Genomic DNA, 15032 nt, shown 5'->3' with positions numbered 1-15032 from the left:
GATTTTATTTATTTGAGAGACAGCACGCACGTGCACAAGCACAAGCTGGGGGAGGAGCAGAGGGACAAGCACACTCCTTGCTCAGCTGGGAGCTCAATGCAGGACTCCTTCCCAGGATCCTGAGATCATAACCTGAGCCCAAATCAGACGTTTAACTGAGTGAGCCACCCAGGTGCCCCTACACATTATTTAAAAAAAAAAACAACAACTGTCAACAGAACCCTGCATAAGGAGATTAATAGCTTATTTTTGGTCTTTGTACCTTGATGTAAGTAAAAGTCAACTAACAATTGTTATCTTAAAAAAGAAACATCATGAGAAGAGCAAAAAAAAAAAAAGGACAATACAAAAAGAAACATCAAGTGCAATTCTTTAAATAGTAAAATCATAGAAAAATTTTCACTCTTATAAAAAAATTAAAAAAAAAAAACAAATTTTCACTCTGTGACCCCCAGGATTTCTCACTAGAAGAGGAAAGAAACATTTAGGAAATGAAAAAAAGTTGACAATTAAATGTAAGAGGAGATTATAAAAAACTGCAGAAGTATTTTCTCAATATTTATTTTTCACACCATAAAGTTACATACTACTCACCCAGCTTGGAAAATCAGACCACGTTGGAACTCGTTGACAGAGGTCCCGGAGAATACGTATGATAATCACGCAGGACTGCAGACCATTAGCTCTAGCCTTGAGAGCAACACAAAAACCCAGGTGAATTAATCTTAGAAATATTGAAAATATCCCTTGATGAAAAAAAGTTAAAATACCACTGTTCAATGGAAGCTCAGATAAAAATAAAACAAAAATAACCACACTTAAAATTGGATTCAATGAGCTGCCATTTACAGCAGTATTTTATGCCAGGGTTAGTATTTAAAAGCTGGTATTTTAGGTCAAAGTAAACAGATTATACAAGAATAATATTTCTTGATCCCCTGTGAACCTTGACCTGTGTTCATTTAAAACAGTAAACTTAAAAAAAAAAATCTGCCTACATTAGAAATAAAAGAAAAAGTAAAGAGCTAAAAGGTTTGTCTAGGGACTGAAAGGTTAAGGAAATCTGTTTGGTTTCCCTTCTGTGCCTTTGCATGACTGCAAAGTCACTAAACCAAACAGCTGCTTCCTCACCTTTCACTCCCTACACTTATTAACTTAGAGAAAGAGGGGGAAAAAATCTTAAAACTATACACAAAGCTTTAAACACATATTCCATTATTTAAAGCAAAAGTTAATCTGCAGCCTTATGGAATATAATATATATACACAAACATGTGATGTTCCTAAACAAGTAAACTTTAAATATAGCCACTAAAAATAAAAATAAAAAAACCCAAACTACAAAACACCCCCAAACCTAGGGTTATTGTCAAATTAATAGTAACTGCAATATGCAGATCTTCATACCCAGCTTTCTATGTTAACATATTTTCTGAGATTTAATTTAAAGTAGTATTGCTTGGGCAATCTTTTGAAATGTTTAAACACAGTTAAACATGTTGTACTGAACTACTCTCTCATAAGGCTACAAGAAAAAAGTAAAATGATGTTCCGAACCTGGAACCACTTAGCGTGGCGTAGAGCAGCCAGAGCGTCAAGGCATTTTTGCCTGTCCAAGACGTCCGGTGGGTCTTTCACCATACCCGAGGTTACATCTAAAATGGATTGAATTGGCAAAATGCAGTGAGGAATGGGTGTTTGACCAGGTGAGCAAGACACTTCCTTAAAGTAGCATCAGTGTCACATGAGCCATTTGCGAGTTTACCAGCACTTTAACGTACCCAGAGTTATTTTCAGCAAATTTATATAATCCAATGTGAAAATCAAAAGGAGAATTTAAACTCTGAAGAAATAGAATAAGTGATTTCTGCAAATAATCAACCCTACCCACCAAAATAAAATCAAAAGGAAGGATTACTGGACACAGCGCACCAGCACAAAGACAAGACAAGAGGGAACACAAAAATCCACCTTAATAAATGAGAGTTCATGATAAACTATTAAGTTCGTTCAGTATTCTAAATGGTCAGAGGTTATTCTGGGGCTCATACAGCAAAGAGCTAGTAATAAATATGGAATGATCAATACAGTAATAATCATGGAAAAAAACAAAGCCTAAAATAGGCATTTCTAAGAGGTCAATGCTTTTCTCTTCTACAAGGAAATTTTAGCTTTAAGGGAATATGAAATGCTCTTTTAAAAAGTTCCCATGGGGCGCTGGGTGGCTCAGTCGTTAAGCATCTGCCTTCGGCTCAGGTCATGATCTCAGGGTCCTGGGATCGAGCCCCGCATCGGGCTCCCTGCTCCGTGGGAACCTGTTTCTCCCTCTCCCACTCCCCCTGCTTGTGTTCCCTCTCTCGCTGTGTCTCTCTCTGTCAAATAAATAAAATCTTAAAAAAAAAAAAAAATTCCAAAGAATAATTGGAGAGAAATAATGGGTATAGTGGAAAAGGGCAATAGGAACTAGCATGGTTAAATAGGATAAGTATAGAAAAAGAAGAGATGCAGTAAGAACTCTTTGATGATAAATAATATGTATGGTCTAAAATTATAACAATGGATTTTAAATCAGAGTATTATATTAAAACATACAGGAGCTATCTAAAAAACTTGAGAAAATCTGAACCTAAACTAGGACAAGAAGTTAATTTTACATTCATGATAGAGGGCCAGCTATATGTTCATCTGAACGTATCTGGTAAAGTGTGTATAAAAATAACAGCATATTTGCTAATCAAACTATTCAAAATAGCAACTAAGTCAATCTAATTTGTAGCTCTTAATGATTTTAATAGTAGAAATATTTTCTAAATACAGCATAATTACACACTAGGTGAGTAATCTATTGAATTTAACAGTCTTCTGGCAAAAGTGTACCAAAATTATGGGCTATTTAAGATATAATTTAATAAATCATTGAGGGTACCAAATGAATATGAGGGACAAAAGAAATATATGATAAAAGAAGTTAAAGATGATTTTAAGAGTATTACTGCCACTTTAGGCAAGTTATTTAATTGTATATATTTTGTATGGGCATTCAGTTATCTTAAAAGACAGCTGTCCTTATTTTGAGTAGGTAACACATAAAGAAACATATTCTAAAAATGATGAAATCTATCCACTGGGCTTTCTAGTCTTAGTTCTTGCTCTTCAAATAATCAGATGATCCAAATTTTTCAAGAAGACATGTTAAAAGGGCGATTTATAGATAATCAAAGAACATTGTGCAGCATTCTGAGAATTAAAACTGAAAGAAGAATGTGGGTACTAAAAAGAAACTAAAAGATTAAAAATCACACAAAATATTAGTGATTTTTAAAAAATAGTGGACAATCTCAAAACCTGCAAGACCTACTACTAAAATCAGAAACATACTGACCATAAGAGATGGGGCTCTTCTGAGATAAGGAAAAGGAATACAGGAAAGTACAGCTAACTAAGGAAATAAGAAAAAAGAAATGAAACAAAAAACCATTCTTCAAAGCAGGATTACAGAACTGCTGAAGGACCCTCTTTCTATGTCCCTTATTTACATTACCTGCTAAAGCTAGAATGCAAATAGGTGACAATGTGCAATCTCTTTCTAAAAAAGTTTCTGAATTTCTAATGTTATTTTCACGATGTTATAATCTCCTTCGATATGTAAGAACATTTTTCTTTTTGCACACAAGCATTTATAACTTTGAAAATTTTAATTAATGATACAATTTCAAAGATGCCAAGACACCTATTGCAATTTAAAAACAAATTAAGAGCTGTAAGTAGAAAGTTTGTTAAATTTAGAGTGTGGATTTTTGCACCCATTTTATATTTCAAGTGGATTAACCCCTTAGGTATATTGTGCTAAAAACAAAAAAATCATACTTGTTGCCTAATACCCAGTTAACAAAACAAAAATCATTTAATTTATTTAAAAAAAAAGCTAATTCTTACCCTACATAAATGTAATTTCATAAATTTTAAGGGGTTAATCACCAGTTAGAAGACATGCTGTGTCCACACTATTTTATGATTAAAAGTTAATGGGAATATATTAATTTAAATTAACATGGTTATGTAAAATATATAATCCACCCACAACCATTTAAAAACTAGTGTGAACACTGCTCAATTCTAGAATACACAAAGACAAAACAAACAAAACAGCCACACAAAGGACAATAAATGCCAGACTCTGCATCCAAAATCCCTCCTTAATCAAATGGCAGGTGTGACACTGAGCTTTTGAAAACCTTGGTCAAAAATCCTTCCGATGTCTTGGCAGCAACCCCTGACAGGAATCAATCCCCTCTGCTAGAAGGCTTTGGACCGGGCCTGATAAGCTACAGGTGGAAAAAAACACACACATACTTGACTTGCTGCAGAAAAGACTCTGTAGCAAGGGTTAGAGCATTACCAACATTTCAAGCTTCAAGTCAATTAACTGTTAACTTAGTGTTTAACTGTCAAACACAGTACCATAAAATAGATCTGTCGTGTGTTTAACAGTTATTTGGGCAATTTAATAATTTCTTTTAAATAATTGAAAAATAATTTTTGGTATTAAACAGGACCATCTTTATTAAAGAGCTACCACACTGCGCAAGTCCCAAGTCTCAAGATTTGTAATTGCTCTTCCGGCAAAGCCTTCCTTACCCCCTGTACTAACTCCCCAAAGCAAGCTATAGGCTTTAAGTCATTTTAAGACACAGAGCATTGGGAGCTGCAGTGAGAGAGAATACATACCGTTATTCTGCAGCAAGAAAGAAGCAATCTTCATAATGAAGCTAAAGACATAGTTTACTGCAGTTATCTGCAGCAAGGAACACTATCAATGTTTCTACATTTTTTGCACATCCAACTTTTCAGCTCAGTGTCTTGAAGTAAAATCTTCCAATTTTGGACTGATCACTTCTCTCACCAGAGTATTTATGAAATCCAGAACAGTAATTCTAACTCAAGTCTGGGTCAGACAAAAATATAATTTTGTTTCCTTTAGAAGGGATAGGTTATCAAAGACTACTACAAGTGCGATATGAACTTTAGACTTTTGCAATGTAACAAAATAAAACTCGATAATGCACAAATTTAACTAAGGTTAAATAGAATTGGATAAAATGTGCTCTGAATTAGTTCAATTAAATGGTTATATGAGTATAATTTCATCCTAAGTATAACAACTTTTATTTATATATTAGAAGATTTCTTTTTCAAATCCTAAGGGTCATATGTTGCATATGAATTGACCAGATTGACTCAGGAACTGTTTTTCCAGCAATATCCACAGTCAGACTTTGAGTGGAAACTCATGTTCATATAAAAGATCCTTTACACAAAACCCGTTCATTTTTAAGATGCAAAGCTTATACAACATACAAGTCCTGATATGGTGATTATGTGAAGTATGCAAGATTAAACATGCCTCCCAATGACCACATTTTAAATAAAGTGTTGTCTTCCTGGGTCATGGAAAGCCCAGTGCCTTAAAAAAAAAAAATTGCTTTACTGTAAGAAAACAAATTTAAAGGGACAGTAACTAAGAGTCTACTGATGCTATTTTAGACAATTTTAATATTCAATATACAGTATTCTTTTTTCCTCTATCTGTATCACAAAGAAATATTAGTGTAGACTATATAACTCCATACTCAACAAGTTAAGATGTACAAAAACAACATGAAAGGAAACAAAGTAAATTTTATCTGACCCATAAAACAACAGAACCAACATAAGGCAGACACTGACCATGCTTTTTGGCTTAAAAGCTTTTGAAGCTTTGAAAATGTTACAGAACAGTCCCTAAAGCAACATTGCTGGCACCAGCAGGATTTCAGCTTCTACAATTGTAAAGTAAGTTTTTTAAAAACCCTGTACTGTACTATAACTTACTAATTACACCTACACCATTTATTTTTCAATATCTCTAGTATAATAATATTGGGTTCAAATGCCCAAATCTACGTGCATTAGGATGCTCTGCGTTCATGAAAACTCTCCAAACAAAAGAGCAACCTCAGAGAACTAGAAATATTTACCTCAGGACAAGCCAAATCCATGATTACACATATAACAATGCCTCTTAAAATGGAAGTGTTACAAGTATATAACCAATTTTATTTGAAACTCTCTTGTCTTTTTTTAAAGACAAGAACAAAAACTTCTTAACAGAAGTTAAATTTGTGGCCCCTTACTACCAACATTTAATTATTTTCATGTGTCCACTACGTCAGCAAGAATAATTTTGAACTTTTTTTTTCCAGAAATCTGAGGTTAGCAAGAAAAGAAAAAAATCAAGAAAGTCAATAATACCATGAGTGTTTTATATAAAAGTACACTACTAAAAAGAGCATTTACTTTCTGGGAAATGATCTTAAGCAAAACTGGTTGCTACATAAGTCAAATCTAACAAATTCATATGTAATGCCAGCATGTTGCCTTCTAGGGCTTAATGCCATCTTAAAGAGTAGGTAAATGAAAAAAAAAGTTAATAGAAAAGTAGAATGTTTAATGGCTTTCCAACCTCCTTCCCTCATGTTCTCTTCTCTAATAATTGGAGATGTCAGGGTGATAGTGACTTGCATTTTGGGTTCCACACATGAATTCAAAATTATTGCCGCTTCAGACATAGCACATTTTATATCATACTTCTCAGGACTTATAACCTATGTAATGAAGAGTACAAAAAAATTAGTTGGACATTTACATTATCAGACAAAGCAGTTTCATTATGGCTCTTTCATTTTCTCACTACCTCAAACATTTAATTAATTTATTTTTAAGTAATCTTTACACCCAACATGGGGCTCAAACTTATAACCCGAAGATCAAGAGTCACGTGCTCTATCGAGGAAACCAGCCAGGCGCCCCTACTTCAATCATTTTATAAGGAGTAGATAATATACTACTCTCCAAGAAAAGTCTTAACAATAATGCAAATATCATTAATCTCTTACCATACTTTCCGTTTAGAATTCTTTGTTGAGCTAATATTTATCATTATTTGTATCAGAGGGATTATTTGTATATGTCCCTATTAGATTACAAATTCTTGGATAAAAGAAACACTGCTGTATTTACTACTGTACCTTCCAAATAGCATCCGGGTAGTTAAGTTCTCATACATTTGCAGAATCTGAATGAAACTAAATAGATTCTTGAATTCAACCATTCCCACTGTACACTGTGAAATCAACAGATCTATATTTCATAATCAGGGAGCAAAAAGTCTTGATTAACATCCAGAAAAACCAGGATTCACTACAATTTGATAAAAGATAATAAGCCCCAGTTTCTATGAATGAATGAAGACTTTACACAGAAATTACATTGTTTATAGTATATACATATAGTATGTAAGTTCAAATTCCAGCTGTTACTTTACTAGTGCCATGAAGATGGGCAAATTATTTAACTCTCCTATCCTGTTTCTGTAAAATGGGGACAGAAATCTTTACCTAACCTATAGAACTAAATGAATTAACTATATAAGGCCCTTAAAACAGTGCCTGGTTGGCTCAGTCAGTTAAGCGTCTGACTTTGGCTCAGGTCATGATCTGGGGGTCCTGGGATTGAGCCTCACATTGGGGGCTTGTGCTCAGCGGGGAGTCTGCTTGAGATTCTCTCTCTCCCAACCCTCTGCCCCTCCCCCAGCTCGTGTGTGCTCTCTCAAATAAAATCTTAAAAAAGAAAAAAAACCCAACAAACAAACAAAAAACAGTGCCTGGTACCTACTATGTACTATACAAATGTCAACTATAATAATGATGAAGAATTAATTCTACCTTTTTTTATTCCCTTGTATAGTTAAGTACAGTCTTGATTTGGAAACGGTATTTTATTTTTAGTCTAACTGCTTGATTATTTCCTTAGGATATATTTCCCGCTTTGTAGTTTTACTAAGTATCACAATTAAGATCAAGGTATTTCTAGCAAATTATGTAATTCTCTCAAGGTCCTCAAACCTTTCCTCTCTCCCCCACCACACCCCATTGCCTTAGCCACCTCCACAGAGGAATAAGAAGCAGACACACAATGCCAATTCTGCTGGCTCCTAGTACTTAAAAGACTCATCCACAATAAGAAACTTCATTTCTGGAACAATGGTAACATAAAGCAAACAAGTGTCAGAGTTGTCAGAGCTTAAGTTCAACACTGTGCTTCACTATCCCTTTTGTTACCAGTTGCTCTGCTGTGGTCAGGTACTATTTATTCTGACTCATTGCTGTAGAATACACATTACCAATGAAACGTCAATCCTTGGATTTAGAATACCTAATTAAACTGCAAGGTTTTAAGATAAATTATATACATTAAATTATTCAAGGAGTATTTTTTTTTAAAGATTTTATTTAGAGAGAGAGAAAGGGAGGGAGCATGAACAGGCGAGTGAGTGTGTGTGTGGGGGGGGCGGGTAAGGCAGAAGGAGAGGGAGAGTCTTAAACAGACTCTGTGCTGAGAGCCAAGCCCAACATGGGGCTCGATCTCATGACCCGAACCAAAACCAAGAGCTGGACATTTAACTGATTGCACCACCCAGGCATCCCATGGAATATTTACTTTAAACCTCAATCTGGGATTCTGACAAATTAATGTATAAAATTTTTTAGAATTCAAACTTAAAAAGTTTGCTTTTGTAAGACCAAAAGGGGATATTCTACTAATTGTGCATTGCCATGATTTGCTGGACAGAGAATTCCTATCATTATAAACAAAGAAAAACAAAACAAAAATCGCAACAAAACCAGGGAAATTCAAATTGGAAAGACTATTTCTTACTATATTTTATTAAAAACATGTATTCAACCAAATAGGCAAGAGGTTCACAGATTTTAAAAATTTAAACTTGCTACACAGGGGCTTTAACAAAAAAGAAAGAAAGAAAGAAAGAAAGAAAGAAAAGAAAGAAAGAAAGAAAGAAAAGAAAGAAAGAAAGAAAAGAAAGAAAAGAAAGAAAAGAAAAGAAAGAAAAGAAAGAAAAGAAAGAAAAGAAAGAAAAGAAAGAAAAGAAAAGAAAGAAAAGAAAGAAAAGAAAGAAAAGAAAGAAAAGAAAGAAAAGAAAGAAAAGAAAGAAAAGAAAGAAAAGAAAGAAAAGAAAGAAAAGAAAGAAAAGAAAGAAAGAAAGAAAGAAAGAAAGAAAGAAAGAAAGAAAGAAAGAAAGAAAGAAAGAAAGAAAAAGAAAAACCACATTCTGTCAACTGCCTTCTCTCTTATGCTTCAAATCTTGGGGAAAAAAACAGGATGAGGACATGTGCTACAATTTTACATTTTTAAATAAATTAGCAAGATGGCTTCATGTCAAATACAAGCACTATAAAACCTAAAAAGACAAAGTAGAAAATAGTCCTACCGATTTGCACAACGAAGCAAAAAAAAACTCAACATGGAAAGTCAAGCCAAAAATTTAAAGGCTGGCTTAGGTTTAGGCTGAAAGCACAGTTAGTCCTGCCAAAAACTTCTGAACCAGACAAGGGGTAAAAATGAACATTTCCATGATACTTACAGCAAGCTGTTTGGGTAGATTTTCTGCAATACGGCTTAATAATGTCTTTGAAGGTTTCTCGGAGCACAGCAAAACAAGGTTGACATTTCTATCTCCTCGGAGAAGTAATCCTTTTGCCAATACTCCCACTCGCAAAACTCCTTTTAAAGCTCTGCAGTGAAATCAAATTATATTATGACATTTCTCTTCTCAACCAGAGCCATGATACTCTCTAAATATATAATAGTAAATTAAATAATTTTTATACTATTAAAAGTTTAATCAACTACAGTTTAAAAATATTTAGTACTTTTTAGAAGTATCCTTCATTTAGATAAGAAATATGGGTAAATAAATCAAGAACTAAGTTCTCACAGGGACAATTTCAAAGAATATTAACATTTCTGTGTCTCACTTTACAAATCAGAGTAAGTCACAGTTGTTCTTTTTTTTTTTTAAATCTCATGACCCTGAGACTCAGACCTGAGCTAAGATCAAGAGTTGGATACTTAACTGACTGAGCCACCCAGGCACCCCAAGAGTCATGTTTAATATAAAAATATTTCCAAATGGTAAAAGGAAAATGAGAAGTTATAGATTACAATGCAAAACTTGATATGAAAGATGTTTCTAGGGGTGCCTGAGCGGCTCAGTTGGTTAAGTGTCCAACTCTTGATCTCAGGGTCATGAGCTCAAGCCCTGTGTTGGGCTCCACACTGGGCCTGGGAGCCTATGTTAAAAAAAAAAAAAGATGTTACCAAAGCTTAAGCTTCTTCATTCTTTATGGTCAATAAATTAAGGAAACAAGCTGCTAAAACAAGGACTGAACAGGGACAGATACAACAAATAAAAACTGAAGAGCAGCTGAATGCAAATATGAAGGCTGCTTTGAAAAAGGACTCAAAATAGTTTTATATAAATTAAGATAAAATTAGTAAAATCACAAGGTTGGAGATTATAAGGAACTGTGTATTTCTCATTTTAGCAAACAGCAGCTAAATACATTAAATATCTACTCAAATAAGGTAAGACATGTACACTCACACCAGAGTTTTTAGTCTTTGTTAACTTTTTATTTCAAGTATAAGAAGTCCATGGAAGGAAAAACAAAAATAAGCAAAGTAAGTAACTCTGAAAACACACCTGTCTTTACCTCCCTCCTTCTTATCATCTCCCTCTTTGCTCTTGCTCTTCTCATGTTCAGACAAACTGTCCGAAACAAGTTTTAAAGCACGTTCAGTGATAGAAACAATTTTCTGAACTGCCTGTAATTCCTCTTCAGTTGGATAAATGGTTGCATGTTTTGTCATTACATAACGATCATCAGATGAGTCAGGACGACGTAAAGGCTAGAGGAAAAAAGTTACTTAATTTAAAAGCAATGGTTCCTGGGCAAAAGTAAAGTTGTTTTTCAACTATACATATGTTTCTCATACCTTTTTAGTAAGAAAGTCAACTATGCAAAATGTCCATTTAAAATTATCTTCCCTTTTTCTACTTCAGTAAAAACAAAACTGCAAACTTTGGAAAGTTATACTGTCAAGAGTTGGAAGCTTGTATATGTATGCATATCTCTGCCTGAACACCGTATCTAATAAAGTTATGAAAATACTTTTTACTCAACTTTAAAGATCAGTGATTGTAAAACTTTTTTTGGCTTTGATAAAACAGGTCTTATAAATGCTTGTTCTGTGTAAAGACAAATGAGAAAGCGAATGACTTAAAGAGGAGGAATTTGCTATTTTCTCCTAAATGCTCTCTGGACAACAGAACAAAAATCCTCTAGTTTTGTAGTCTGAACTTCTATGAGATGTTCCTCGTAAGTTGGTGTCTCTTCTTCTACACAGCTTCTCTGAAACACAAACTCTTAAGATGTGTACCTTTCCTATAGTTTTGATGTTCAGGTTGAACCATTACATACCTCTTATCCTGCATTGAATTCAGAAGCAGTAGCAGGTTTTAGAAAGTTGGGATTTGAAGAAGGAAGAAAGATTCTCAACAACAGGTAATGGGAAGATAATTTTGAAGGCAAACCAGCTGCCTTCAAAATTGGTTGTTCTTGAAAATGTCAAGAAAAACCAAGGAAAGAAAATCTCTAATGTTAAAGAACACTTGACAGAACAAAAGCTCTGCTCCTGTTTAGCTTTTACTGAAAGAAAGAAAAATTCATGGAAACTCTATGAAGTCCTTACAAAGACATGAGTTAGGAAGTTATAGTAAAAGGAGGGAAAATTCTAAATCGATGAAAAACTTACATTGAGATTATGAGACTATTAAATCTAAGAATCAGCCCCCCAAACTGTTATCTTCTAATGCGGAACCAGTCTTACACTTTCACCCCCCCTATGTAAACTAAGTGGACACTCACTGCAGGCCCCTGTGGCTGGGGAGGCATGCCTGGTCGGACGCCCAGAAGGCCTAATGGGCCTGGGGGACCATGAGGATAGCCTCCATCAGGCATTCGGCGGCGATCATCCCAATGATGCTGTTCTTCCTCCATTCTTCTCCAGTACATGTCCTCTTCATAACGTCTGAAAATAGAGAATCACATTACAAGCCTTTAAGGAAAAATACAACCCAAGAAGTTACATCAATAATAACAAAAAAATGCAATTAAAAAATTGTCCCAAATCAGCTTGGCTAACACCTTTCTTTTTCCCTACTGTATCTAATATCCTTTATTTGTTTTCATCTACAAGTAAATGGATGCAAATATGAGTGAAGAGAGGTGAGAAAACAAAGAGAAAAGCAACACAAAATTTCATGGCCTGATGTCAAAGCCAAAGGAACAAACATCAGAAACCTCAGAATTCCTTTCAATCTCTCCCTCTTTAAGATAAAGATTGTAAACTTAAATGCCTACCTAGAGTGGCCAGACCAATAACATGTGTGAATGAAAGACATCATGAAGCACAAATTCAGGAATTTTCTTTCTGTCTCCAAAGAAATGTGTTCCCTATTTTCTCCTTAGAGAGAATCTCTGAAGACTACTTTTAATTTCCCCATTTAGGACACAGGCATACACAAATTTGTCTACTATGAGGAAGAACAACAGTGCAAGACAGTGATAAATGGCAACTTACTTTCTGTCTCATTTTTGGGGGCATATTAAGGCTGGAGAGGACTATGGTCAAGTAGAAAGCACATGTTAACTAACTAGAATTTAAATAAAAATTTGAAGAAAAAATAAAAAGAAAGTACATGTTCTGGCTAGAGAGAACAGCTGCTACTCAGCCCCAATTAATTACTGCCATAAGGGAATACAGGTTTGCAATCCCAAGATCATCAGGATTTTAATGTTTTTCAAAATCTTTAATGTTGGTTCAGATTAAAAATACCATGTTTATCAAATAAAACATCCATGGGGTGACCTTGGACTGTGGGCAGCTATTGTATAACCTCTGCTTTAACAGTAATTTTCAGAATCTAATTTCTTTTACTACCTCACTCTCACTTCTGTCTTTACTTTTAGCTTCAAACTAGGATACCGATAACTCCCAAGGGAAATCATGTCTCTAAATTTTATTTATTTTTTTAAAATTTTTTATTTATTTATTTTGAGAGAGAGAATGAAAGAGAGAGAGAGCATGAGAGGGGGGAGGGTCAGAGGGAGAAGCAGACTCCCTGCTGAGCAGGGAGCCCGATGGGAAATCATGTCTCTAAAGCAAACTTTGATAGTAATAAAGTTTACTAGAGAAATGTGTTTAATATAAAAGAAAGCGTAGTTCTCCAAAAACAGAAACAAAACCAAAAAACCCAAGTATGCTTCTCAAGTAGCTCTATAGAAACTACTAATTTCCTCAGGCTGGGAATAAGCGGTGCTTTTTCTCGGTCATCCAACTTAGAAGTAGTATAGAAACATACTTTTCTGTTATTTAGGCCTTGAGAGAAAATGAGTAACAACAGGTTGAAGGCTCTGGAAAACTACATTCATTCCAGTTTTGAGTAATTTATTGTTATTACTGAACACAAACGCTTAAGTTATATAAGGGCAGGGATTTTTATCCATTGTTTACCAATTCATACGCAGTGCCTAACAAACTACATGCAATTTCCTAGCACATCATAGGTGCTTAATAAATACTTGATATATCAGCAAGAGAGAAAAGTTCCATAATCTAAGTACAGACAGTTTCAAATGCATTACAAAGGCAGATTATTCATGAAAATTGGGACTGATATAAACATATAAAAAAAATAAAAATCAATACATAACAGCAGAAACTATCTGAAGATAACACATTAATAATAGGTTAATAGCTACAATATAGTGCCTGTACAAAACAACAGGTAAGTAAAAAAAAAAATAAAAAATGAATAGGCAATTTACTACAGAAGAAATGTAAATGGTCAAACATGAAATAAAATTAAATTTGTGAAATAAAAAGTGGTTGACAAGGATGTGGAGAAAAAGGAACCCTTGTATGCTGTTCGTGGGAATGTAAACTGATGCAGCCAATGTGGAAAACATTAAAAATAGAAATACCTTATGATCCAATAATTCAACGACTGTGTAACTACCCAAAGAAACTGAAAACACTAATTTGAGAAGATACATGCACCCCCATGTTTACTGCAGCATTATTTACAATAGCCAAGATATGGAAGCAACCTAACTGGCCATTACTACACAAACAGATAAGGAAGATGTGGATGGACACATAGGAATATTATGCAGCCATAAAAAAGGATGCGATCGTGCCATTTGCAACAACATGGATGGACCTAGAAGGTATTATGCTAAGTGAAGTCAGTCAGACTGAGAAAGACAAATATATGATTTCACTGATATGTGGAATCTAATAAAACAAATGAATAAAAAAAAGCAAAATCAGACCTATAAATATAGAGAACTAACGTTTGCTACAGGGAAGGGGTGTGAGGGGGTGGGCAAAATGGGTGAAGAGGAGTGGAAGATACAGGCTTCTAGTTATGAAATGAGTAAGTCACAGGAATAAAAAGCACAGCATAAGGAACATAGTCAATGATCTTGTTAACAGTGTTGTCTGGGAACAGATGGTAGCTACACGTGTAATCACAGCATAAAGTATAAACTTATTCAATCAGTATGTTGTACACCTAAAGCTAATGTAGTATTGTGTGTCAACTATATTCAAAAGACGTTTTTGAAAATCTGCCAGTAATATAATTACAATTCAAACTAAACTGAAACAAATTTGAAAGATTTCCCCTTCCTACCCCCAAATTTCAAATCTGAAAACAAAAACCAACCGAAAAAGGATTTCGTTATTTCTCTCATTGGCAGGGACTTTTACTGTTACAGCAGCAATTTTCAAAGTGTGTCCCAAGGACTCCAGATGGTCTCTGAGGCCCTGTCAGGGGATCCATGTCTTAATATTAAGACATCATTTACCTCTTCCATTCTCATTCTCTTTTGAACGTACAGTGGAGTTATCCAGAGGCAAAATGTGGTATCACAACAAATTGAACACAGAAGCACATAGGAGAATCATGATGCCCTCTCTTAAGCAAGACATTAAAGAGATTTGCAAAATTGTAAAACAGTATCATTCTCACTATTTTGGTGAAGAAATAGTTATTTTAGAGTTAA

The 15032-nt window shown here is 34.4% G+C and overlaps 1 protein-coding gene across 3 annotated transcripts in view; it reads right to left on the bottom strand.

The window, feature by feature from the left end:
- ZFR (zinc finger RNA binding protein) overlaps positions 1 to 15032 on the bottom strand; it is an 80881-nt gene that overhangs the window by 22756 nt on the left and 43093 nt on the right. For 2 of the 3 annotated variants that reach the window (XM_027605044.1, XM_027605045.1), the window contains 6 exons: positions 11829 to 11991; positions 10604 to 10809; positions 9482 to 9632; positions 6503 to 6644; positions 1558 to 1655; positions 595 to 690 (listed from right to left, as the gene is read on the bottom strand). In XM_027605044.1, the coding sequence (XP_027460845.1) occupies positions 595 to 690; positions 1558 to 1655; positions 6503 to 6644; positions 9482 to 9632; positions 10604 to 10809; positions 11829 to 11991 (856 nt within the window). The remainder of the gene's footprint in view (positions 1 to 594; positions 691 to 1557; positions 1656 to 6502; positions 6645 to 9481; positions 9633 to 10603; positions 10810 to 11828; positions 11992 to 15032) is intronic. The other variant, XR_003521987.1, reaches the window with a different exon arrangement.

Source organism: Zalophus californianus, chromosome 5 (genome assembly GCF_009762305.2).
Source record: "Zalophus californianus isolate mZalCal1 chromosome 5, mZalCal1.pri.v2, whole genome shotgun sequence".
Lineage (NCBI taxonomy): Eukaryota > Metazoa > Chordata > Mammalia > Carnivora > Otariidae > Zalophus > Zalophus californianus.
Note: the sequence above shows the minus strand (reverse complement) of the source record. Positions and strands in the feature narration are given on the sequence as shown.